We start from the raw sequence: 26586 nt of genomic DNA on the forward strand, positions 1-26586 counted from the left end.
TTTATAGCAAATCTCTGATCCAAGTTCAAAAAATCCTTCCCCACAGAATTACACATTTGTGCTTTGGAATATGTTTACTATATACTCACAAAAGTAATCATCATCATCCCTCAGTAATTCACACGATGAGGATCTTGGCTCTGCTATGACCTCTACCAGTTCTCCTCCTGCCCATTCTAGCTGTGCCATCCCAACTTTCCTTGACCAACTCAACGCATGCTGTCTGGGGGAAAGAAAAAAAAAATTAAAAAATAATCAAAGAGCTTGCAGGCTATTGATTAAAAATATACTCCAACATTTAAAGCTGTAACAGATAAATAGCACTATTAGCCAGCAAACTTTCTACGCGACCAAAACTTTTCACCTCAGGATGAATTGCATAAACAAGAGACTTAAGGCTGACATAGGTAAGATAATTGCCTGATTTATCAAAGCATCTTATCAAAATCTGTGTTTCTGTTCAGTATTAAGGCAAGACACAAGAATGATGCACTGGCAGTATGAGGGGTATGCTGCAGATTGTCGTTCCAAGAGAAGCATAGGTGTCAGATCCTTCGCAATTGAGACAGATCATAGTTATAAAGGCTTTGCTATCAAACGGTCTTTGCCAGGCAACGCTGATTTCAAGAGCTCCTGTTTCCTGATCCTCACTCTCTATTTTCAGCCTTTAGGTGGGCCACTGCTCCCTTAACTGTTTCGCAGAACTGACTGACTAGGGGGAAAGCAAAGAATGTTTGAATGTTTTTGATCCAGTTCAGGTGGAAGTCCCACAAATTACTTCTGGCAACAGAAAGAGCAGGCAGCTAAGGCAGCCACCAGTATCATAGCTGATGGAACATAAAATTACATCTAACAGCCAAACAGAAAACACAGATTGCTAAGAAGTGGGGTGGGGGAGACGCTGGGAAGAGGCATCTCAGAGGGAGGGAAACAGTCCTCACCACAAATACCTAGTCAGAGTGAAGAGATCTTCCCATTTAGACTTTATCAAGACTTTGATATCAGTTACCTGACAGACTTCCTTGTTGGTTCCTAGAAATTCACAGTTAATTTTGTTTACAGCTACATGTGGCATGATGAAATTTATCTTTTGAAGCAGCACAAAAATTCAGACCAAAAACTCCTAGTATTTCAGAGTTAATAAAGATAAGGAAGCAAATTTTCTCCTGGCAAGAACAAGGTATTTGCAAACATCAAAACTGGTTTTGTATTTTTATTAATATTTACAAAATATTGACAATTCATAACATTTGTCCATCTTGGTACAAAATCCCCCAGTTACATCAGTACTGAACTATAAAAGTTTTATTTTAAAATTACTGAAAAGCACATCTTATCCAGTATTTTTTCCATCCAAGTAATATATATATATGAAATTAAAAAATATAAGTATTCTATTTTCTTTGTGTTTCAAGACACAAGGGATCACAAAAACACCCTTCTTTTTTAGATCCAGGGTAGAATTCTTGTAGTGAGAATTTTAAAGCAACTACCAAGTATTGTTACTCTCAAATGAAGTATTCTCTAGAGTGATTAAAAAAAAAACATTTAAAAATATGGGGAAACAGAAACAACTTCTACAGATTATTAGGGTTAGGAGATGGGAAATACGGTATTCCTCTTGAAGATTTTCAAGACCTGAACAGGTAACTGGTAGATAACTCTACTAGAAACATGTAAAGACCGATGCCATGATACTGGGAAAATTATCACTTTGTAGTTTCTATAAAATACAAATTTTTCTAACACATTATTTGTTGGTTTCCAATCAAGATTCACACACCAGTAGACAATGACCTCCCTCAACAAACAAATCATAAGCAGGTTTTGGTACATTGCTAACAACGTGATGTACTAAGTAAGGATTTTATTTGCTGTTGTTGTTTAATTCAGTATATACGGTAATATTATACAGGAATCCTCATAGAAAAGAGGACAAAATTGAGGTTTCTGCCAGGGACAAAAACTTTATAAAAACATAATACATTTAGAATACAAAATATATATAGCACACGTTGATTAGTTAGTAGTGGCATTTGAGGTTTCTGGAGACTGAAGAAATTCATAGGGATCATGAACCATGTCTTGCTGTTCTCCAACACTCAGATGAGAGGGGCTTCCTGTAGAATATGGTAAAAAAAAAAAAATCAAAACCTTTAAAAGTACAGAAAAATAATGCAGATATATTTATGTATATAAACAGCATGGTTATTTCACATGTTCCTTTCAGACTTTTAAAGCAAGACAGACATTTAAATTATATTTCAACAGAAGATTTTGAAAAAGAAATTACAAGATTCTTCAGTAATTTTGATCTTTTTTTTTTGAAAAAGCAGTCCTTATTCAATTACTCTGAGTTGAAAAATTATACCAAATGTAATTGATTATCACCCAGCCAACATCTCCCGCCTTGTCAGAAATGGCACCAAATTGTTAAGCGATATATTACCCTATCATCCTGTCTTATCATCAAATTTTACAGTTGACAATGGAAGGCTATTGTAGAATCACACCTGTTACTTGCTGCATGCAACTATGCTGAAGTAAAATAAACATTATATACTCCTTAGTATTTCTAAGACCATAAAATGCAAGTGCATATAGGGATTTGACAGTCAGTATTAATTTACTTCACAATTACTTCAATCATGCCTAACCAAAAAATAAGTAACTACAATTAGTGTCCCACAGGTCAAAAATATGTCTTCTTAGTTGCCTTTGCCATGCATATTCAAAAATTAAAACACGATCCTGTAGTCAGCACACTGTTTTATCAGAGTAGTTTCATGCAAAGATTCATGTAAATTAAAATATGAGTTTTAACCAGTTTCAATTAGAGCAGAACTACTGCAACTTCTGTGACACAGGTAACTTTACCAAGATGATGTTGATCTCTTTCAGAGGTATTGGAGAGGGAACTCAAATTGGATGATGGCCGGGATCCCACTCTGTCAGCCTGAGCTTCGTGAAGGTCCTGCAGCAGCTTAGTTGTTTCATCCAGATGTAAATGGTTATCGTCATGATCAAGCTCCTTCTTCACTTTACCTAAGGGCCACCAGTTACCAATCAAAACCCATAATTAGCACATGCAGACTGACTCATGAATTACCAAGTCACTATAAAAAATTCTAAAATAAATTAACAGAACTGTTGTCTATTACACAAATGACCTCAATCTTGCATTTTCCTTTGCACTTCTAAAAGGCAACAGCTGCAGATCTGTTTTCAGTTTCAAGAAATACATGTTGAAATGCATTTGACGATATTGGAGGATGAAGAAGAGTGCTATGGGAAATGGCTGAAACTGAACCAACTCCCAGTATTTAAACAGTTGTAAGAGCTTAATTTGCCTTCCTCATCTGTGAAATTCCAGACATGAAATACTGCATTTAATTTGTAGCAAAGGAGAGGAAGTCAGTAGAAAGATTACTTAAATATCTAACTTAAAATACAGTTCAAATAGAACATGTAATTTAGGGAGGTGAAGAAATCCCCATCACAGAAGGTTTTAAGAATAGTATCTTCTACAGCTACACTGATTTTATAGTACGCCAAATAAAATTGTGAAATTAGAAAGAACTGAAAGTATGTACCAACATACACCATTATTTCATCTTAAAAAAAACTTTTTAAAATTTCCCTCAACTTTAAACAGGAAAATAAACTCCTTCCTTTCTCTTTGGGCTGTCTTCAATGCAGACCTTGTGAACTTTGCCAGAATTATGGTAAGAAATAATGCCATAAACTCTTTCTGGAAGCTAAGTAATCTAGAAGTATGATTATCTACAGAAAGAACAAAGAAGAAAAATATAAGCAGCTTTCAGTGCAGCAAGAAATTCACAGTAATGTTGATATGTCTAAGTATTACCTATAAACCAGATACTCATTTTTACTGCAATAAAACTGCAATAAAATCAGAGCTTACAATTGTTTTTTCAAAGAATACTGCACTTATGGGAGAAATCTACAGAATTTTTTTTTTCTTTAGGCTTTCAGTTACCTTGGTTATGTTTTAAAATAGATAGTTTGGCACCTTTCACATTCTGAATTAAAAGTATCTTAAACCATAAGCAGTATTTTTTTTTTTTGTGATGACATTTTTGAAGACATTTGACCAGCTCAGCAGCCTGCAGAAATGGGAAAATTGCTACTTGTAGTATTTAAAAAAGGATACCTAATAAAGATGTGTATTTGAAACAACATCCTCATATAACTGCCTTATTTGAAGGTAAAGTCTTTCCAACACCTGAAGTTTCTTCCTATTTTTGTTTTGGGACATTTCAAGCATTGATATGATTGAGCTTCACATACTTACCTACTTCCCAAGTTATTTCAAAACACAGCATATGAAGCAGTAACATTTCTGAGCTAAAGCTCCACGCTGGTTCTTAAAGTTTATGTTACTATGAACATAAAAAACAAGCAAAGCTATCAAAATTGTGAGGTACAAATACTTTGGTTTCTTCAGTGGCACAGGAAGTTAGCTTGGCTAGAACATGAATGTCTCAAAGGAAAAACAGACCAAGGTTTCATTAATCTTGTACTAGGCCCTAGACTTTTACCCATGTCAAATGTAGACTTGTTACTACTTTTTGAACACTTTTTTATTCTTAGCAAATCCAGCTCTTATTGTGCCTAAATGGTACAAATAAACCATAATTGATGGCTTGTATATTTAATTACTTACCTAACGAACTTAACATAGAAATATCAAGAGATACATCTGAATATGGTTTCATAGAGAGAAAGTCCAAGTCAGAAGTGTTACTGTCTCCAGCAGATTCTCCAACCTATGAAAATACAAGAGAAAGACTAGCAATAGTGACAAGCTGTCATAATAACTTTTAAACGTTTAAGGTAAATGCATGAATCCATACTCTTAAAAGTGTATACTTGAGACTGGAGCATCCATTACCATATTGGCTAACCTGCAACTCACAGACAGCTCAAACATGGTTCCAGGACAGACCAGTCATATGAATGACAAGGGATCTGCACCATAGGCTAAGTATCTTTCATGTCATCATCTGGGACTGTTGAAACCAACATTACTGCATGCTCTGGGACTCAATTACGTGCTCAATTCATACCTGTCCCATAGTAGGACCCTGGCAGGGGGAGGCATTATCAGCAGCCCTCATCATGAACCACTCCCAGATACCATTTTGCCTCACCTTCTTAATGCAACACTGAATTTATTGGAATTTTTCATATGTGACTAATAAAACCAGTAAAGTGGGCCTCCCTATACACAGTATCAGCTGGAAGTGGTCTCTCAAGATTGTTTTTTCTATGCATTTGGATAATGAAATACAGCCTGCACTACAAATTTAATTTCATCTATCCCTGTTGCAATACTGCTATGTAATAGCAAAAGGTAAGAGATCAAAGTATAAGTCATTAAGCTTCAAAACACATTCAAACAGAATTCTCTGAGGTTGCCTGTTCCAGCAGGAGGAATAAGACATGCAAGTAAATACACAACCAGGTATTATCTTTTAGAAATACGAAAATGAAACTTAGCATTTTCATGAATTAACTATGAATTTCTTTCTAGAGAAATATAAACCTTTCCACAAAACATAAGGAATATTTATAAAACTAGAAATTTTATTAGTTGTTATAATGTAATCCATATAATTTTTATGTGAATTACTATGGTATACAATGCATATCGTCTGTTGCAATTTGCAAGATAAAGCCTGTACCACTTAAAGAAAGATTTTATTAGTAGCTGTGAAAGCATAAGCATTTATTTACCCCTATTTTCTAACAGACATTTTCAACGGATGTGGTAAAACTGATAAATACTACTGTTCTCTTCCACTTTTACAGCAGGCTGATCATCAAATCTTCATCAGCAGATGAAGTATCTTTCAAATTTCTAAGCGGTCTTTTTGCCTCTGAGATTTAGTTATGCATGCTGAATTAAACTAGAGGATATAGAACAACAGGACAAATAAAGCCACTAACTAAAATAGACTGTCAGAGAATCCATTTTAAGTACTGAAAGCTTACTCTAGATACTGTAATTTTCATCTTCTACCTCAGAGCATGCACATCCTTGAACTGAAACAAAATGAATGTACTTTTTTTTTTTTTAAAACCACACAAACCATTTTACCATAATTTGTTTGGAAGAATCCGGACAGGTAGTACGCAACTTGTGTTCTTCTTTTATGAGAACTGGCAGAACCTAAAGAACCAAATCATATTTTAGACCTTAGCATTTCATAGCTTATACTTATGTTTCCTAAGAATACTCTTAGTTTGTGTAATTTACTAGTTTACAATGATCAGATCATGGGCCATGACAGAACACTATTGTGTTTTGTGATGTTTGCACAGAATCTACAAAAAAATAAAGACTAGCTCATTTACATAAACAATTTAGAACTAATGAGGATAGCCTCTTCTTTATCATATACTTCACTTACCAATCTTTTTTGTATTATTATACAGAACAGATGCACATTAAATAAAATTAAGAATTTGAATGTTGGAAGCCCAGAGAACATCACTTTCTCTATGTTAAATGCCAAGACACATTTGCCATTAAAAACCAAACCAAACAAAACCCCAAAAACCAGACTGAGTATCAGCATAACTTACTTTAACTTCATCCAGTGGTTTTACTGGGATGTTTCGCCTCTGGAAAGAAAAAATACTAACAATTATTTTTATTCAACATAAGAGAAAGACCTCTCTCTTGTACAATTTCAAGTATATTCAAACTTCACTCACAAAGTGAGGCTAGAAACAGCTAACTTTTTCAGGTATCTGCAATGCAATTAGAATGTAACAGTTACTGTTTTGAAACATTTTAGTTTTGTGCATTTTAACTAACCTTTGAGCCCCATTACACTATTTCTTCTGCCCATGAACTTTATATTCAAGTGCAGTATCTCAGTCATTACTTCAGGAACTTCTGATTCCAAATCATTTAAAGTTGCACTTTCAGAGACATTCTTACTCAAATGTAGCAGCACAAAATACTCAAACATAAAACACCATGACACACCATCACTGAAATACATTTAATTGCAGAAAATCTGTACATATCCCCATAAGTCACAACTGAACAGCATTTCTAAGTGTAAATGGCCACTGAAAGGTATTCAGAAATTCTCATATGGAACAATATTCATAGAACAAGGTGGCAAAAAGGGAAAGGCATATCTTTTATTTTAAAGCCAAGTTCAATATGTTGCATACACACATTTCTAGATGTAGAATAATCAAAATGTTCTTGAACTTTTTGAACTTTCAATTTTTTTTTTAAGTAATCCTTTACATTTCTTCCTGTTTCAGGAAGTAGTGACTGGAAAAAAATACCCAGAACATTCTGAAGGATCCTCTGTACTTTTCATTCTATTCTCTCCTTTTTCCCAAACATTATCCACCCTTTTCTACATCTAAGCCTGCAGAGATTTAGCACAACCTCATTTCCACCATGTCAGGAAGCCTGAGTACTTTCCATCCTTCCCCCCACCTCCCTTTCTTTATTCTTGAATCATTCAGAATGTCATCATTTTTGAACAGCAGAAAATTACTTCAAACTCAGAGTGGTTTTCAGAGTGGTGATAACATGAAACAAGATTTTGCGGTTTCTGGTAGCCTATTTTGTCTTGGGAATGCAAACATTCCCACTAGAATTGCACACACTTCTGAGAAAAATCTCTTCTCTAGTGTTGGTATAAATCTCCTAGGCAAAGTGCTTTTGGAAGTAAGTGATAAGTTTTTCTTTCAGACACTACATGAATTTAAAAGTTAACATTATTTCAGTGTTCCAAATAATTAATCCTTCCACAAGAAATATATTTTGCATTTAAATTAAGAAAAAAAAATCCCCTGACAAAAGCACTGTAATGTAACTCAGAAGCAGATTGGAAGTCATGACATTGAGTGACAGGGCTGCCCAAACACCATTCAGTTGGTTGGTCCCTTCTCCCCACTGCTGTGTAGCAACCCCCTGTCTCTTCCTTTCTGCAGTCACAGAGTGAATCACATTGGAGAATTGATCTAGCTGGAGAAAATAAAAAGAGTACTTCTCTGCTGATTAATTCAGTTTCTGATTTGGTTCACCACATGGTTGCATGAACAGGTATGCCTGCACTGCTAAAATTGATAGTGGAAAACAAAGCATCTCATACAATATTAGAAACCAGAAACACACCTGCTTTAGCTGATAAATAGTTTTGGAATGATCTCCACTAGTGATCTGGTCCAGAAGATCATCCACTATTTTCTTGCTGTAATTTCCAGCATCCTTCACAAATTCTTGTAAGCTAGTAGGAATGAAGATAAGCATTACAGAAAATGTTTACTTTCATAAAAAATATTTCAACTTATAACAAGGTTTTTCCCAACTATGCTGCACTACACCTACATTTTTCTTGTTCTTTTACGCTTCTTCAGAAAAACAATTAAGGATTTCAAAATGGGGGGGGTGTCTTTTTTTTTTTTTAATGGAAGCAAATGTATGTGCAAAGTTGTTTTTCACAACTATCAGCAAATTTTCACTTGAACTGTCATTGGTAGAGGGTTAAAAAAAAAAAAAAATCAAAACACACAAAAAAAGTGCTTGTGATTAATTCTTTCCCTCCAAGATTAACAATATAATGAAAAGTGGCATTTTCCTCTTCAAATAGCTTTAACTGTTTTGAAACTCCATGAAAAATATCACTGTTTTAAAGTCACTGAAACCTATTACATGTATATCTAAACCTACTTACTGCTGGGTTTATAGCAAAATGCTAAACCTTTAGCAACCTATAATATCCTGTGGTTAAAGACCCTAATAACAAGATCCATAACAGCCTTACAATAAAATAGGGTAACTTGAAAGCGGAAATGGAAAAAAAAACTCCCAACCCCCCAAAAAATTCCACCAACCAGGACGAAAGCTAGTTTCAATTTTTATAGTGAGATATATTTAAAATAATCTTCAGAAAAAATATCAGAATTTATGGGCTCTTAGTTAACATTTAGTCCAAATTGCTTTTCATAAAATTGGTATTAGAAGTTAGGCCTCCTAATAAGGAAGCACTTACCTTAAGGCACACTGTATCCCAGTTTCATCACCATATGCTGAGTACAGGAGTTCCATTTCATCTGATTTCAAATCATGGAATATAGAGTTGTTTTGCATGGAAGGTGCTGTACTAGCACTTGTAAGAAAGGTTACTAGACAGGCAGAAGAAAGAGATGAGAAATGTTTAGTGTAAAAGATCACCTGGGGTGGGGGGAAAGAAAAAAAAAAGTTTCTGTTTTCTGAAACAGATACAGAAAATGCGGTGTGTTGTTTCCTCCAACTGAAATCAAGAGCAATTATCTCAAGGACAATTCCAGGCTCTAGAATCAGTGCAATTACTTTAATCATGTAAATGAATGTACTTACACTACTGGAAAATAAAGAACTAAGCTAACCAACCCACTCCCACAAAAAAAATTCATCCCCTTTTATATTTCTGCTTTTTGCGTGTGTCTACTTCACTGTTGTTTGCCAGTCAGTTTCTGGAAAGCAGATTAGAAACTATTAAAAATGTCAATAATACTAGGAAAAAAAAAAAAAATTCTTGTGAAGTCCTTGTCATATGATACAAAACCGCAAATGACCAAAAGGGTTTTTTTCTCAACTCTAAGCAGAGTTCGTCAGGAAGAATTATTTCCTCCAGAGAAAATGGAGTACCATTATCGGAAAGCTTATAATGTAGCTGTAACACTAAGGCAAAACATAATCCATAAACTCCTAATTAAGTTACGTTTAATAAGCAAAAAAGTTGATTTAATTAAAACTGCATTCTGCTGTAAATTGAATAATTGCATACTACAAAAATAACCAAGTGAACTTCCATTTGGAGACAGGTATAATCTGAAAATATTTTATATCAAGAAATTGCTCAAACATTTAATTAACACAAAGTTAAAATACATTATTTGGCATTTACCTTTATTTCTTCGTTCATCTTTAAAGCCCAATGTAGTGAAGCCAGGTAACAATTTGCTTGACAGTGAACTCAGATCCACTGGGTGAGTCTCTTCCTCTAATAATTTGATTTAAAAGAAGATAATTTTTAGAAAAGCTTGTAATGTTTAAAATTTATTTATAGTGAATATTTAGATTTTCCTATTTTAAAAGTTGCATTTACCATAAAGGCTAAATGCCTTTTAATCTGTACCTTTTTATTAAGGATGGGTAGCGTAATTCAGGTTCTGCACTTAAATTTCAAATACATGCTGTAAATATGTTTCCATCTCTTATCCACAAGATCCATGGCTTACTTGTTATTTCACTTTTAAAGTATACAGCAGCATCTGAAATTCTTTTACTAGCTGTTTCACAAACATTCAAGATCCATATATTATGAAGTGATAAAAGCAATTTCTTATGTTGACTAGGTGGTAGTCTGTCTACAGAAACCCAGACACCATGTAAAGAACCTTGTTAAGATAACGAGCACTACAGCTACAGCAATATTTCTTTCTTCTAAAGTTCCAAGAACTGCTTAATTAAAATGGCTCAAATAATTTGGAATATGGTTTTATTTTAAATCTCTCTGTCTGTTACAGAACTTAATGGTAATTATGCTCAATTATTGAACAACAGAAAGCAAGTTTATCCCTAGGACCTCACTAGGATTAAAAAGAAAAAAAAAAACCTACAACAAAAATTCAGATTATACTATTAGCTGTAAATTCAGTGTAACTGGTATGAACTACACAAACAAAAAAGATTCTGGAGCACAGAAACATCAGGAAGCAGTACAATACTTTACAGCACACAGCGAAAGCTTGCTCTGCTGCCATTACCATCACTATCTAAATTTTCAGTGGCATGATTTCAGAGGTATTAAATCACATTCATTTTATTATTTATTTTTTTCAGGAGTAGGTAAGGGCATGATAGCAGCTGAAATGCTCAATTTCATTCCAGAAAAATTTACCACTAAATGAAAAGAAATTTAGACAGTAGTAGAGTTACAGGTTTGTATCTTCCAATCCCAAAAAATCAGCAGAAACGTGACTAGTCAAAAGGGTTCATGCATTCATCAATGCAACAACAGGTAAGCTGTGAATGAATTCCAATCTCAAAAGGTACAGAGAAAGAAGTGCTAAATCAACATGACATACAGCAGCATAAAGACTGTGACATTTCATTCATTGCAAACTTTCAAAATTTCTGCACTTTGAACTTTAAACTAAAACAAGTGGAAAGCATAAGACAATATACATAATGTATAGCAGTAACATGAACAAAAACCCACAGAAAAGATCAAGGTACTAAAGAAAAACAATTAAGCAAAACCTAATTAACCTAAAAGGGAAATATAGCTAATGATTTAAATTAGAATATTAAAAGAAAGGTAAAAGATTATTCTGAATTTGCATCTGTGCATTGCACATTTATGTGGGATTACAGCACTTTCATTCACCTTTTGTCTATTAGATCTTAACACTACAGGGTACTTGGAGCAAAAGCCTGTGTTCCAAGTTCTCTATAAAGTTGTGGCAATGTGTAAGTGCTTATAAATAGATACTATTTTACCTTTTTACTGCTAGCATCAGTAAAAGAGAGCATCTTGGGAGTGAAAGTTTGAACAGCAAATTGGAGATACTAAATACAGCTGTTGGGGAATAAGTTATTTTTTTTTAAACTCATCTATACTACACAGGATCTGTATGTACATTAAAGACTTCAAAATCTGCTAAAACATTCAACATTAGACATGTTTGCTTGAAAGATTATGGCATTTACCTTCGGCTTCTGGATCAGATGAATTTACTACACTAAATAATAAAGTTCCATCTCCGTTTTTTTTCAGATAACCAATCTGTAAATAGAACCACAAAGATATAGAAGCAATCATTCAAAACAGACTAAACGCAAAGAAGGAGTTGCTTACTTACACAGAAAATTATAAAAAGCATTTTTAGCTGTATTCAGATCCTGCACTCTGGTATTCCCTTTTTATTACAGAGAATCTTGGGTTACAACTATTAGCACCGGCTAGCAAATGCTTCAGAAGACTTAGAAATAAAAGTTCGTATCTCATGTATACAACTCCTTATTCACCTTCCTAAATCAGATCTAAAGTTTGCATCCAAGACAAAAACAATTCCATTATAATTAGTATGGAGCCAGGCTTTCTGACTTCCAAGCCTAGAATACACTTTCTTTTTATAAGGAGAACTGTAACTCCCACCCACAATCTACCTCACTCTTTATTTTCACATCTAGACTGAACTGCTTGTTTTCGTATCTTACAACTTTCTCTAATTAGAAGTACTTTTATGAACACACTATCAAATTCTTAAAGAGAAAAAAGTGCTGTGACAGACACATCAGAGCACACAAACACGCTAAAAAGACAGCCAGAGATGTAAAAGACAATAGAACACACTGGGGTCTGCAAAGATAAGAGCCAGAACTGATGCAACAAACTAAGCTGATGTCAAATTGACTACATGTGAATCATGCAAAGAAGACTGTAACTTCTCAGTAAAGACGGAAAATTAAAACTATGCTCTCCGTAAAGCAATGTTAGTAAATACTTCCAAGTGAATGGAACAATAAATCTCTCCCCTATTTTGGTTTTTTCCCTCTTCAAGGGTTTAAAACTCCCTGTAGATAAGGCCATAGCTAATGCTGGCATAGGATGAAAATAGAGGTGACAAATGCTGGAAAGAGAATGAACAGGAACAATACCTTCAAGCAATGACAAAAGTTAATAGCTGAACTCTAAGAATAGATCAGTGTTACCTATATTCAGTGAGATCTGCAGCGGGCTGTCTAGCTGATTAACCGTCTAGACAATTAAGAGCTGCACACCTAGAACAACTCTTTCTTGAATACTGCAAAACTGACTCCATCAGCATGAAAGGCCTTTCCAGTAAAGCTAGCAATTAGCAGAAGATTGGTATTGCTTTAAAGGGTTTTTAAGAAGTCACTCTTTCTTTGGAGGTTTCAAATAGCCATCAATCCTAGCAAGTCTAATTATTGAAAGAAACAGAAATAGACTGAAGAAGCTAAACCTTCTCCCACGATTCTTTGAGGTTTTACTTCCTAATCTAGTTGAGCCTAAGGTGACTGCATAAAAAGGGCCATTGACCAAGAAATAGACATTTAAGTTTGAAGATACAACTGCTACCACTAATGCTTCAAAGCAAATGCTTCTGCAACAGCTGTTAAAAAAATAGGTGGAAAATGCAGGACATACCTATTCTATTTTCAATTGCAGTGGTCACTGGTGACAGAATGAGAAATAAGGACAAAACGTACTGGTGATAGTAAGACTCCACACGATGCAAGGGAAACAGAGTAAACATTTCTCAACATAGGCCTATAGCAAATGTCCATAGCATTCAGTCCAACCCTAGCATGAAGTAATGAAGGTATCGACCATTATCACATAGCTAAGCAAAACACTGCCCATAAACAGATCATGCTGAGAAAACTGCACTAACAGTATCACTGAGCTTTTCCTTCTAACTCTTGGAACAGCACAAAACCCAAACACATAGAACAGTATCAGAATCATGTTCAAGATGATCAAACCCATTGCTAGCACTGTGCAAAATTCCAACATGGACAAACTACTGCTATCTTCTCCTAGTCACTGAAGGATATCTGTATTTCGTACTCACACAAGAATGTGCTCTAACTGACAGCTACTACTTGTAGGTACAGAAATACAAGAGGTTCTGGACTTCTCACTGAAAACAGTAATTTAACATTAAAAATTCCTGAATTCATTAGGTTGAGGGGGAAAATCCTAATAACCCTTCAACCTATGCCAAAGTTTGCTCTTTCTGAGGTTGCAACAACAAGAAGAATGTGACGCTGTCTTAATGACTTTCAACGCTAAGGGTTGGAATTAAGGAAGCCAGATTCAAGAATTGTGCAACATTTCACTGTTTTCTGTAAATGAATTTCTAAAGATGTTCAATACACAGTACAACTTGAGATCCATTTAGGACACTCTGCAATGGGCTTCAGTGGGAACTAAATCACAGACAATAGTCATATGGGTATTCCACATAGAACATACATCCTGGATGTTACAGTCTCAGAAAGTGTAATATTAAAGCCTGTTTCCTGAGATGAAACAAAGCATTCAATAGTCAGACACAAAATGGAATGATAAACTTTGTTGTGCAGTAGACCTTGCTGTTGGGTAGATATCGATTGATCCTATCCCGAGCTTCATCTGCTGCATGTTCCACCAGTGCCAGGACATGCTCTTCAGCAGTGCTATCGGTCAGGCTGCACGCATTTCCCTCGGGTTCAAATATGCAACTAAGAAAGAGAAGAGGAGTAGCTGTAGAAATTAAAAGCTAAAACAAAACAAAGGGCTGAATTCTGGGTTTGCTAAATAGAATAATCAGTCCCACTCCTCTGCCAGTGTCAGCCTACTTCAGCATTTAAGTAGAATTATAATCGTATTATGAAACTGAAGTTTTGCAGCCAAAGCTGAGAACTATCAAACTACTGAACCTTGATGAAAATAAAGGAAGTATTACAAAGCAGAGATTGGGAGTAAAATTGCATTAATACAAGGTGAATGCTGTATGAGTCCTTAGTCTCCCACATGCACAAATATGCTATTTTCACAAATTCCAAATAGAAAGATGCAGAGAAAGAATTACGTGATGAGGGAATGGAGACTGTGTAACTCTAATCTGAGAAAAAAACCCAACAGGCTGTATTTATGAGAATTTTGTCATTTAGCTGCTTGTAGAAGTAGGACACTGCTCCCAGTCTAAGGGAGTCCTTTAATTCCGATGTTTGTTAATATTGGCAGTTAGTATTCCTAATCATTATTAATCACACCATTCCTTCTCATTGAAATTACAGAATTTAACATTTATCTTTCAGTAGAACCCTTTCCATTAAAGCACCAAAACAATAACATAACAAATAAGCATACCTAAGATGGAAAAGGACATATCTTAGCTATTATATAAAATCAGAGAAAGGTAGTATTATAAGGGGAAGTGTGAAGATATCATAGGATATGGCAGTCTTCATTATATTATATATTTAAAATAAACTTTGTACATCAAAATCTTTCAGGGCATTATATGGACATTAGACACTAGGGCCAAACACCTTAGGTACTGGGTAGAGCATCTCCTCACACCAAATCCATTTCTCTCTCCTGGGGTATCTTCTTCCATTTGCTTAGCTAAGAATTTCTCTCTGTATAGATATTCAGATCCGATACACAAGAAAGTTTTGCTATTAAAGACAATAAAAACATCACAGGATCATACTATTATGAGACAAATGTGTTATACGATTTTTTGTTTCATTGAAACTTTAAGAAAGGGTGTACACAGCAGAAAACTCCTCAATAACTGGCACTTTCTATCACACTCTACAATACACTTAATGGACAAGAATTTTGAACGTTCAGAAGGTTGCAACATCCTGGATAAAATTTTCAAAAACTACTTCAATATTAGGGCATCCAAGTGATCAAGTCACTTTTTAAACTACAAGATAGAGGTCTAAGTGGCTTTAACACTTTGCAAACATTGACTTCAGCTCCTTCTCTGTTTTTAACTGTGAAACACAAAGGCAAAAAGATGTGCTATTAGGTTCGATTCTTCCCTCAAAGCTCATATTGTACATGAAAAAGAATAATATCCTACTGATGCCAAAATACAAGTGTTTAAAAGGTCAAGTTAATTAGAAAAAACAAATTAATTCCAACTACTAAAGTTACATAAACATCGAAAAGAACAGGAAAGTAAATTTCTACCACAATTGATTGCAAGGAAACTGGTATCATGATAAAATCAAAGGTCAGTTATTTTTAACTATCTGAATTGAATTGTATGTTAAGGTATATATTGAAGACAGAGCAGTATTATATTGCTTGGCAGCCTCAATTTCTTGCTCTGTTAGCTACCTTTATTTGAAGATGAGTGCGCGAAAAGCAGTAAAGTACAAAGCTACTCCTGTAATGGAGTTTATGAAACAATTAATCAGAAGAGAACAGCTATTATTCTGGGCACAATACAAACTAAATCATATCTTTTAAAAAACTCAACCAAACAAAAACCAAACCACCTCCCCCCCAATCAACTGTTGTTTACAGAAAGGCACTTTCAGTTAATTCCTATACATAATCCACTAAACAAAGAACAAATTACTCTTTGATAATTTTCCATGATACAGAAACAGATATGTTCTGATATGCTGATACTAGAATAGTTCCAGCCAAAAAAATTACTCAGTTTAAAATTATTTTTGAAGATACATGTCGCAGTCACCTATTTCCACAAAACAACTACATTGAAATACTACTACTTCCATCAGACTTAAGCAGGATTACAAAAATGCTTGAAGTGTAACAGAAAACATATGCCTGCTTAGAACTCTAAAGTTTACTTTTAACAAAAATGAGAAAGCATGAACTTGAAATAAAAAGTTGCATTTCACTTTTTTTTACTTTGGATGTTTAAGAAAGAAGCCTGCAGAATATATCTAGATCAGATTATTTAAGACATGACTAGCAATGCTCTGTTACAGTTTTATTTTCATATAATTCTAGCTGATACAATGTTCTACAATTTAAATTCAACATCCATCCTAGGATGTCTATGTAAGAACACTGAGCAATATAATTTGCTTGTAAATCACAGTTTCTGCTAAAATGTCCTTGTGAAGTAGAAAATAAACCCCTTTAATTTGACTGAAATTAGATTTTAGCTATAAAAACATGGCTTTGTTACACAGGGGTGTCTATTAGCTGGAAGATAGCTACTGCATTTTGCAAAGAAGCTTAATAAGATTTCATTGGTAAAATGTTATCATCTGCTCCAGAAATAATCTCCAGTACCTCTATATGCTGCCAGGTAAGACCAAAGTTAATTAAATCACCTGCTGATCTGGTGCCACTTTGCCCTCCCAGAAAGATCCTGTTATATTTTGATACAGTCAATCATTTTAGGGGAGAAACGAAAAAAAAAAAAAAAGGACAAAATGCAAAAGGTATTTGTGGCTACATTAAAAATGAAAGAACATTTCAAATGATGAGAAGAAACTACTCATTCTTTAATACAGATATAAAGAAGAATAAAAATATCTATATATACATTAACTGTAAATGTTTAAAAGAAAACAGTCATTCTTTAAACTGTGTTTCAAGTTGGGAATCATGGGGTTATTAAACCAGTTCTATAAATAATAAAACTAAGAAAATAGAATAAAATTGCCTATTTAGACTATGGACCACAAAGAGAAAAGCTGAAAGGGGTTTTTTTCTTTGCTGCTGTCTAATATTACAAAAGCTGCAACAAGCCAGTAAGCATGCCCATTAAAACCTTTACCTAATAACTTCTTTATTTTGCTTTTTGGATTTCTTGGTAGTCTCTGCTTGTACAGGTACAACTTCAGGGACAGGTTCCTCAACCGCTGTGTCTTCATCACCCAAAAGAGCTGCCTGCTGAGAAAAATCCATGTCCTGCATAAACGACATGCTGCGCTTCAAAGCTAACAGCCGTTCCTAGAATCAGAAAGGACAGAGCGGCAGGGACTTAACCTTTCCCTCATAGCCAAGATGCTATGATAATGGGATGGGATGGGAATGGCCGTGGCCTTATTTTGTTCTTAATGCCTCGTTTCCAATGGCGATGCAACATGATTTGGTCATGGTAGCATGGCATCAGAATTTCTGCAGCCCAACTATCAAGAGAGAAACAAACAAACAAAAAAAACTGCATATGCAAAGACAACTGCCTATTTTACACAAAACTTACCATAACTGCAACACATGCACGCGCACACACACACGCACACACACACGCACACATAGAGAGCAGCTCACCAAAATAACTTCGTTTTACAGGCCAACAACTGTATCTGAATAAAAAGTGTGTTTGCACGCACACATCTGTGAAACCCCTGAATCCTCCCCCCACCCACCACCTTCAGAAAAGAAAAGCTTTCTTGTTTATGCAGAAATAAAACTTAAATGAGATCTTGTTTTCCAAGTTTCAGACAGAAGCAGTGTTTTACAGTTGGGTTTTATGTAAGTGGATCTTACTTGCTTCCACTGAGGCCAGTGGAAGAAGCTCCTACAGACTTCAGTGGTGCAGATAAGGTTGAGAAATATGGGTGTGGTTGTAACAACAATGCTATCAAGCCCTTATAGCAGCACTAATAGGCACTGCTCTAATTAATCACAGATGGATAAAATAACATTTATCATTGTTATTAATTATGCTCCTTTTAAACATGACAAAAAAAAAATCCCGAAGAGTTTCTGCTTTTTGTTTTTAATAGGTGTCTTACTTTGCTCATCATCTTAAAGCCTGTGTGCAGTATCTTCTTGGCTAGCTTGTAGTAAACAGTATCTGGTCTGTTGTAAGTCATTGCATTATCACACATCAGTTTAAAATCTGCCTGTAAAATACAAAACAAAAGAACTGTTAAAATTTAGAACTCCTTTGTTAAATGACTGGAAGACACCATTCCATCATGGCAGCTCTGTAAAGAACACACAAATATTTTAGCAGCAGGCTCATGGAGTAAATGCTAGCCAAAAGGTAATACAGAATTGCAAAGGTTTGAGCCCTTTCTGCTTCTTCAAGATTCTCAGTTTTGTTTGGAATTGGCTTTTTGGTTATCAAAAAAAAATTTCCCTGAATGCCAAATGTAACATTTCCTCCTTACGCAAACAGACCAAACAGAAGAAATGGAGAAATTAACAGAAGAGCTGAGGCACCAAGGTAAATGCTTTTTTGGTGTTTTTCCCACCTTCTAACTCAGAATAGACTTGAGAAATACAGTGATATCAGAAAGATACTAAGCATCTTATACATAATTTTAATTCTAGTAATTTGACCACTTCTTCAGTCACTTGCACTAAAAGAAAAAAAAGAAAACTTCAAAGCATAAGAAACAGGCTTCTAGATGTTCATCACATGCAACAAAAGAACAGGACAAGCATGATTTTCAATGGTTATCCATCACACATAATTTCAAGTAATTTTTACTGCTGTAAGTTCCCAAAACAAAGGTGCAACACACTCCACTGTAAACAGAACCAAAAAAAATTGTTGCAGATTCCAAAAGCTTTTTCTAGGGTCCTTTTTTTCTAGTCACATGCTACTGATCTGTAGAATAAAGCATTCAAAGCACTGTTAGAAGCTCTATGAAACACTGAATTAAAAAGACATTATTATATGCCTCTGAATTTTTCTGAAGTTGGCAAATTGATAACCAAGAATCATGCAATAGTCTTTCCAGGCACTTCACAAATTGGATCCTAATAAATTTAATTGGCGTCTGATTTAAGAATACATTTTTTCTGTTAATAACTTTTCAATATTTAAACAATGACTGTTCAAGCAATCAGGATTTATTCTGTAGACACAAATGCAGACATTTTTTGTGCATGAGTCCACTATATTTGATGATGACTTGATTATGTGCAAAAGTGTATGCAAACAGAACAGTATGCTTTCTGAAACATTAACCCATTGAGTTTACAGATCAGTGAATAGATTTGCCGAGACAAAGATTTTTGGACGTTACTACTGCAGTTGGACATAGAAGTCTTTCTAAAGACTTTCTCTGGCACCCAATGTTCACAGAAATAACCTTGCCCTACTGCAATCGTGATCAGATTCTATAAGAATAAAAAATTGTTTTATTTCCTGTTTCCAGACAGAGATGTCAGAGCAGTACTCTCTTAAATCATTTAGTAGTTGTCATCAAGCCATACTAAGCAAGTAGGTGAACAGTTACAATTGGTAGTCTGTGACTTTCTATGGCATTTAAGCTACCTGCCTTCACTTAACGAGACCATCACAAAAACAGAAATTGAGAAGGTAGCACGGAGGAGCAAACTATGAGCCAAGACGCAGATAAAGAAGCCCATGTGAGTTATACACCTAGTGATGGCCTTTGAAGTGCTGCAGAAAAGGACAGAGAAGAGACTTTTGCTTGCCCAACTTCGAAGTAGTCCCTTTTTTTGGCAGCAAAACTGGTGAGTTTTCTGCAGCAATTTCCCCTCTTCTCAATGCAGTAAATAGTTCTTGCGGATTCTACTCTTAGACAGATTATTTATTGGCTTGCGACTAGCCTCAGCTAGTTATAATAGGTATACCAGAAATTAAGATAACCCTTTGAGCAGGCCTTAGAGGTCAAAAACCTATAAACTTTGTTTCTGTATTGCACAGAATTACAAAGGCATAGGCATAATTAGGCACACTCATCTACCTAGAAATGGAGTCCGATCTCTTTGTCACTGTAAGATGGACAGACTTCTAGCAACCATTTATTGCTCCTCAGAGTATCAGCAGAAACCAAATCCTTCAGAAAAAAAGAATCTGTCAGTCTAAACAATACTGCAATTTTCATGGGTTTTTTAGGTTGCTATCCCACTAGTTTCAATATTGCAACCTTGCCTGTAACTAAATAGAACCACAGAGCTCCCACTCAAACTTCATTTTTAAGTTGCTGAATAACACAATCCAGCAAGCCAACTGAATTTAGAGACCTGAAGGTATTGCTGATGGCAATTCGATTATGAATCCTTCTTTACCATTTCCTATACTTTTTTTGAAAAATAAAGCATACCTAACAAAACAGAGTAATCCTTCTCAAACCACCTATAGGAAATATAACCCATTCTTAGCTCACCTTGCTGGACCTTTCAAACGAAGAAATTAACCCTGAGAAGCAAGCCAATGCTCTCTGCCAAGTCTATTGTTATGTCAACACCACTCTAGAAAACAGTAATACTGAAGGCAGCTAACAGAACTTCATGCATCAGTTAAAGAAAACTTCTTTTCTTACAGGAGCTGGCAATACCACGAAAAGATTTCTTACTGCTCTGTCTGTAAAACCACAATGCATCCACTGAAGTATTAGAACAATAGCAATACACAAAATAGCTAAGGCAAGCTGCCAATAAACTTGCCAAGTAAGTTTCTGCCAAAAGACCATTCCAAATGAAGTCATATGGAAAACAGGATAATCAATGATAAAAAATATGTAGTTCTTATTGAATCTTATACAAAATGCCCCAGAATATCCACAGTTTTCTTGTGCACATGTCAAAATTGCCTTTTAATCAATCTAACCAGGTCTAGATAAAAAAAAAAAAAAAAAAAAATCAGAAAAGAGCTCCAGGTTCTTCAACTGCTTAAGTCTTTCTTATAGTCTTACTCCTGTTTATGTCTAGCAGCATGAATTCCACAGAATTTTAGAGCATATTCTTGGTTTCCACAGCAATTTGTAGTATATTGCAGTAGAATCTGACAAATAGAGAGCTTCCACAGTGAAAAACAAAGCAAGAAACCCATTCTAACACATAGAATATGCAAAAGTTCTGAAAAAAATGCACATTAAAATAATTAATGTAAGAAAGGGTTCTGCAGTTATAAAGAATCTTCAGTTTCATACTAAAGAGTTCTGAAATAACTAAATCTCTATCAATTCACCTTGAATTCAGTGACTGATCTGTATTCATTTGCTGCAATTTTTTCCTTCATTGTACCAAAATCCATGGGGTGCTTTATTATCATGGAATATCCAGGAGCGATGGCATCCGTGACTGGAAAAGCAAAAAACCCATGAGGATCTTTCCTAAAAATAAAAACAATACATTTAGATTTATATCAACAAACAAAATTATCATTGTTTTTATACCACATTAATGTTATAAAAAGAATAGTGCTACTGAAAAAGAAAAACCACTTAAAGCACTCTCATAAAACAGAAGCATATTTGAAAAATTTCCTGATACAGGAGAGAATCTTGACTACACATATGCAGATTTTTAAAAAGAGATTCAGCTAGTTCTTGAATTACTTAATTATTTCTTGTATGCTTTCTGTGTCTCTATTTACACTTCAAATAGGTCTTTTGGCTTCACTGAGTAATAACCTCTTCAATTCTTTTTGTTCATAAGGTCCTTTAAAAATAACGAGTGTTTAGTATTTTCAAATTAGTTCCACATTCAGTTTATTGCTATGTAATAAAAAAGGAAAATGAAATAATTTTTTTGTTAAGTAAGCAGGTGTAATCTTGCTTTGGTATCTGACAGAGGACACAGAATAAAACAAAATTTCATTACAACAGTTCAATCTTTTAAAATATTAAAATTCATAACTGTTTTTAAATTCCTAAACTAAGTAATTAATATTTAACATATTTATAAAGGGAACGTATCCTCTGCCTAAAACAATTCCCTGACAAAAGCTAGAGTTGCATAGTTGGTAATAATTTTCCTCAACTAATCTTTAAAAACTACCTAGTCTGACATGATCGAAAAGGTTACCAAACATACTACAGCCAGTCTTTAGGCACTATTTTCAAACAGAAAACCAGGATAAGAAGTTGTAAGGTAACATATATAAATATGCATTAGACACTGTTGACACAGCAGTAGATACAATACTTAATACCTTTGAAGCTGGCGAAGGAAGTGTTCTAGCAATTGCTGGATCGGTGTGCTCTCATTTTCAGCTGCAGTTTGACATGGAAACACAGATAAGTGCAATGAAAAAGAATACAAGTATATTTATTTAAAAATATAAATACCAGAGAGAAAATCTTAACTACAAGTACAGCTTGTACTGATCTGAAGGTCAATGAGACATGGATTTCAAAGCAGAAGCACATGAGATTTCTAAGCATACTTCTCCTTTATTACTTACTGAGTTTTAATCACGTTAAAAACTAGTAGACACTAAATCAGATGTAATGTTAAGTCGAGTAGTTGTAAAAAAATGTATTAATAAGGTTAAAGTAAGATTTATGTATTTTTACAGGAAAAGAAAAGTGGAATTTTGTTGCTCAAATACTGCAGTTGGGAAATTCACATTCTTACAACATGTTATCCATGCAATTTTAATGGTTTCTTTACCATAACACCATACAATTAGCTTCTCTGAATCTTTTCAATCAAAAAGAAGAGTGACAAATAGATGGAGATTTCCTGGCAAGAGAGGTACTAATTACAACTTCACTTCTTGCACAGATTAAACAATAAACACCACACAGTAATTACCTGTTCCATGTACATACTTCTAGAATTAAAACTCCAACTCTTCATCACAATAACAGAGACATTTCCCTTCTTAACCAGAACAGGTAAGGTAATTTATAAGCTTTCGAACGACATTTTCCAAGCAGATGAAAATAGAAGCCTTGTCAATACAGAGATCAGTATTCAGCTTGTCAATTTTTCAAAGCTTTAGACTACCCAGAGACATAAAGCTTTGACCAGAAAATTTCAGTTGCACTTATGAAGTTAACCTTGACAGTTGATGGACACCATCCATCAATTTAATGTGCAGTCATAATTAGAAAATTCCTCAATGATTTACTTGACCTGTCAATGGGCTGTGTTCCAAAGACAAGACTCACAATATTCCTGAAGACCCAAGTTTTTGCTATTAAGTTCCATTTCCAGGCATATGGGTACTGAGATCACGATGTATTTGAAAATTCTTTTAAGTAAAAGATTCCACGGGATAATGTTGACTTTTGACTATCAAGCAATAGCTACAGGTAGAGACAGCATGGCAAAATCTGAAGTGATTAGAAATGCAGAAGCTAGCACACACAACTAAGTATATTTGGCTGGTGATGAGAATTAAAGAAGACTGGTAAATGAAAACTGGGGGCGACTACAGTCTTTGGAGATGTCCTTACTTACTGCCATACTTTTGATGAAAATAGACACTAAAATTAAAACCCCATATAAATTACAAAAAAAGACTGCAACAACTGCTAAGCAGTCTCCACAAGATTTTTTTAACTTGACCTGAACAAAACTTGGTTTCAGACATTCTGACCATTACTCTGTAAATGCTAGGGAAATGCTAAGGAGAAGGAATTAGGGGAACACTACACACGATAATACTTTTATGCTAGCTTTATTCTGCCAAATAGCAGGAGCCAGAGACAGATGTCCTTGGCAAGTTCAGTCACATGAAAACAAACCTACTAAAACCCAGAAGCACCAAGAGGAATATTAATTTTTCAGATAGCATAAAGTTTTGAATGTTGGAAAAAATAAAGTCTCTAGATTTCAGCAAATCCTCGTGGAAATTTTACACTTTAGTACCTTTGACAAAAGCATTGTTGTGTGTGCTTTTAAAAACACCCAGGATGATTTAATTTTTCACACTGCTCACCTGGCTGAGTTCTGCATGCTCTGACAGGACGATCTGGAGGAGGCTCAACCTCTACTTTTTTGCCTGGATCAAAGTCATCAGTTTCTCCTTCAGTGTCACACTGTTCTTTCTCCCTTTTCCTCTTTTTCTCTTCCTAGCACAGCAGGAAGAAGACAGATCTTAAAAGAATGTACTTGGAATGTGCAATCCCACACACCAAAAGGTAAGAGACAGTGATTTTTTGTTTGGAATACTCATCTGAGCCATAATATCGTTTAAACAATAATGTATAAGTTTTCACTGTCACTTTTTCAATTTTCTTCTCCAATTAAAACTAATAATGTTCATCTTTTGCTTCTTTGTATTTAATATACTATTGTTCTATCATTAGTTACTGTACCGAAAAGAATGTTAAACTCTGAAGCTATTTATATTTAAAATTGCACGATAATAAGCTACATCAGAGACTAAAGGAAGTTTATTTACTATTAAGTAAAGATCAGTCTATAGCTCTGCTTTGATCAATGTGGTTTTGTTGTTTGGAGCATTAAACAGGAACCAATAAAGCACGCAATAATTTAGGAAGCCTACCAAAGAACAGGAAATGCTCTGTAACAGTGGTGGCAATTAATGATCTCTTCCTGAGCTTCAAAGAAAAGGCATGCCCGAGTCATTCCTATAATCATACAGTCATTATTCATGTTCACACAGAAAATCATACTTTCATTAACCTTGTTCAGACTACAGTTTTGGCACTTATCTATTCATTAACTTCTTTTGCATGCACTAATAACGAAGTTCTGGGGAAAAAAACCCCAAACAATACCCACCCCCCCCTTAACAATTTATCAAAGGCAAAACAAATAATTTGATTTGATACTGCAAGATCTTTTATTAAAGACAGCTGTTTTGCTACATTTCAAGTCCCAGTCATACTCTTAACTGAAACATTTGAAAATCTTTAGACAAAGAAAATTTACCGCTATCTACCCTGCCTCTGAATGATCCTACAAGATATATCAGTTTCAGGTAATACAAGTCTAGCAAATAAATCAATTTGAAATGACAGCAGTTAGCCACACACACATACAAAGTAGTATCAAAAATTGTCACATGAGAATAGTAAAACTACATGACAGAAGAGAATTAAGAAAGCAGAGAGGTCAGAGAATCATTAGTACAAAAAAGAAATACTATTAAAATGACATTGCACAGCTAACTGTACCGTTAACACCTTATTGCTGATTTCAATCTAACTCCTAAAGGTTCAGCACAGACAACTACGGTGACCAATCCATTTGCTACTAACAAAGCCACGAAGCCTAGCATGCAGGTTACTCTAAACAAGAGCCAACAAGACTATTGTACCACAATACTCAACAGACCAGAATTCAGAAAACTGTTTTGAGTAAACCTACCAATTTCAATGTCAAATAACTTGGCATATCTCAGGAAGAGAAATACAAACTCAATTTATTTGAAAAGCTGAAAATACCCTCCCTCAAAGGGTAGCAAAACATGTTTCTAACCTGGCTGAAACACAAAACATCCAACTTAAAAACGGAAGTATTCATACCTACAGACAAAGCAAATGGATAAGAAAACCAAGCAGCTGCAAGAAACAAGCTTTTGCTTTGTTCAAAAAAACATCACAGTGATATCTCTTAAACGGGAGAAATACACCAACACACACACAGGGGTTTTCCACATTTGTGAAGTGTTGTGTCCAAACACTAAGCTTCCTGCAACGGTGATTAGAACAAAAAAAAAAAAAAAAGACGTTCTGGTACTCTGAACCAGATTTTAGATCTGATAAGCAAGCATGAAGACGATCGGTATGTCTGAACTCTAAACATCACAGCTTACCTTTCTCTTTCTTCTTTCCTCATCATCTAGATGTTTTTCTTTTTCCTTCTCAGACTTTTTCTTCTTTTTTTTCTTTTTTTCTTTATGTCGTTCTCGCTCATGATCTGATCTGTCATCATAGTAACTAGAATCATGCCCTGACCCAGAAAGTTCAGTCACTTCACTTCCTCCAACTTTAAGCACCAGCTTTAAAGGTTTTTCCAAAGGCTTATCCACATAATCTAAATTTAAAAAGTAAAACATTTCATAAATGTACAATGGAGGTGATAGCATACAGCAACTGTTGACGCTTCTTCTAGAAATACCATCTACAAGAACTTGCCGCAAGTCGAAAAAACATGCAATGCAGTTTGAGAGAAAAATAATAGTTAAGACTAACAAAACCAAGTTAAGAAACAGTGGTTCAGCACATTTTATGTCACGATTTTCTACAAGCCTCTAATACGTAAGCAACTAACTCCTCGGCTTTCCCTGAAAATTTTAAAACGTCCTTGCCGAAGTAGGGTGAAACCAAGTATCGCTCAACCAGTGCAATAACCGGAATCCATCAGTAACAGCCGTACGAACCAGGAAGAC

General features: G+C 34.8%; 1 protein-coding gene across 7 annotated transcripts; it reads right to left on the reverse strand.

Moving 5' to 3' along the window:
* Positions 1-1260: 1260 nt before the first annotated feature.
* On the reverse strand, positions 1261-26518 carry BRD9 (bromodomain containing 9). Of its 7 annotated transcripts, none has more exons than XM_035893485.1 (17): positions 26011-26518; positions 24166-24298; positions 22429-22489; positions 21463-21607; positions 18305-18415; positions 17341-17453; positions 15113-15241; positions 14167-14299; positions 11759-11834; positions 9951-10046; positions 9054-9186; positions 8177-8288; positions 6613-6651; positions 6125-6196; positions 4688-4790; positions 2878-3045; positions 1261-2120 (listed from the first exon to the last, which is right to left on the reverse strand). In XM_035893485.1, exons 1-17 carry the CDS (start codon positions 26281-26283, stop codon positions 2020-2022), a joined length of 1998 nt encoding a protein of 665 aa, XP_035749378.1. In that variant the 5' UTR covers positions 26284-26518; the 3' UTR covers positions 1261-2019. The 7 variants fall into 7 exon arrangements, with proteins under 7 accessions (XP_035749378.1, XP_035749377.1, XP_035749376.1 ...); XM_035893484.1 differs by having other exon boundaries at positions 17341-17456; XM_035893483.1 differs by having other exon boundaries at positions 15113-15202; positions 17341-17516.
* Between the last annotated feature and the right edge of the window lie 68 nt (positions 26519-26586).

Source organism: Egretta garzetta, unplaced genomic scaffold, assembly GCF_000687185.1.
Source record: "Egretta garzetta isolate BGI_Z169 unplaced genomic scaffold, ASM68718v1 scaffold14, whole genome shotgun sequence".
Classification (NCBI taxonomy): domain Eukaryota; kingdom Metazoa; phylum Chordata; class Aves; order Pelecaniformes; family Ardeidae; genus Egretta; species Egretta garzetta.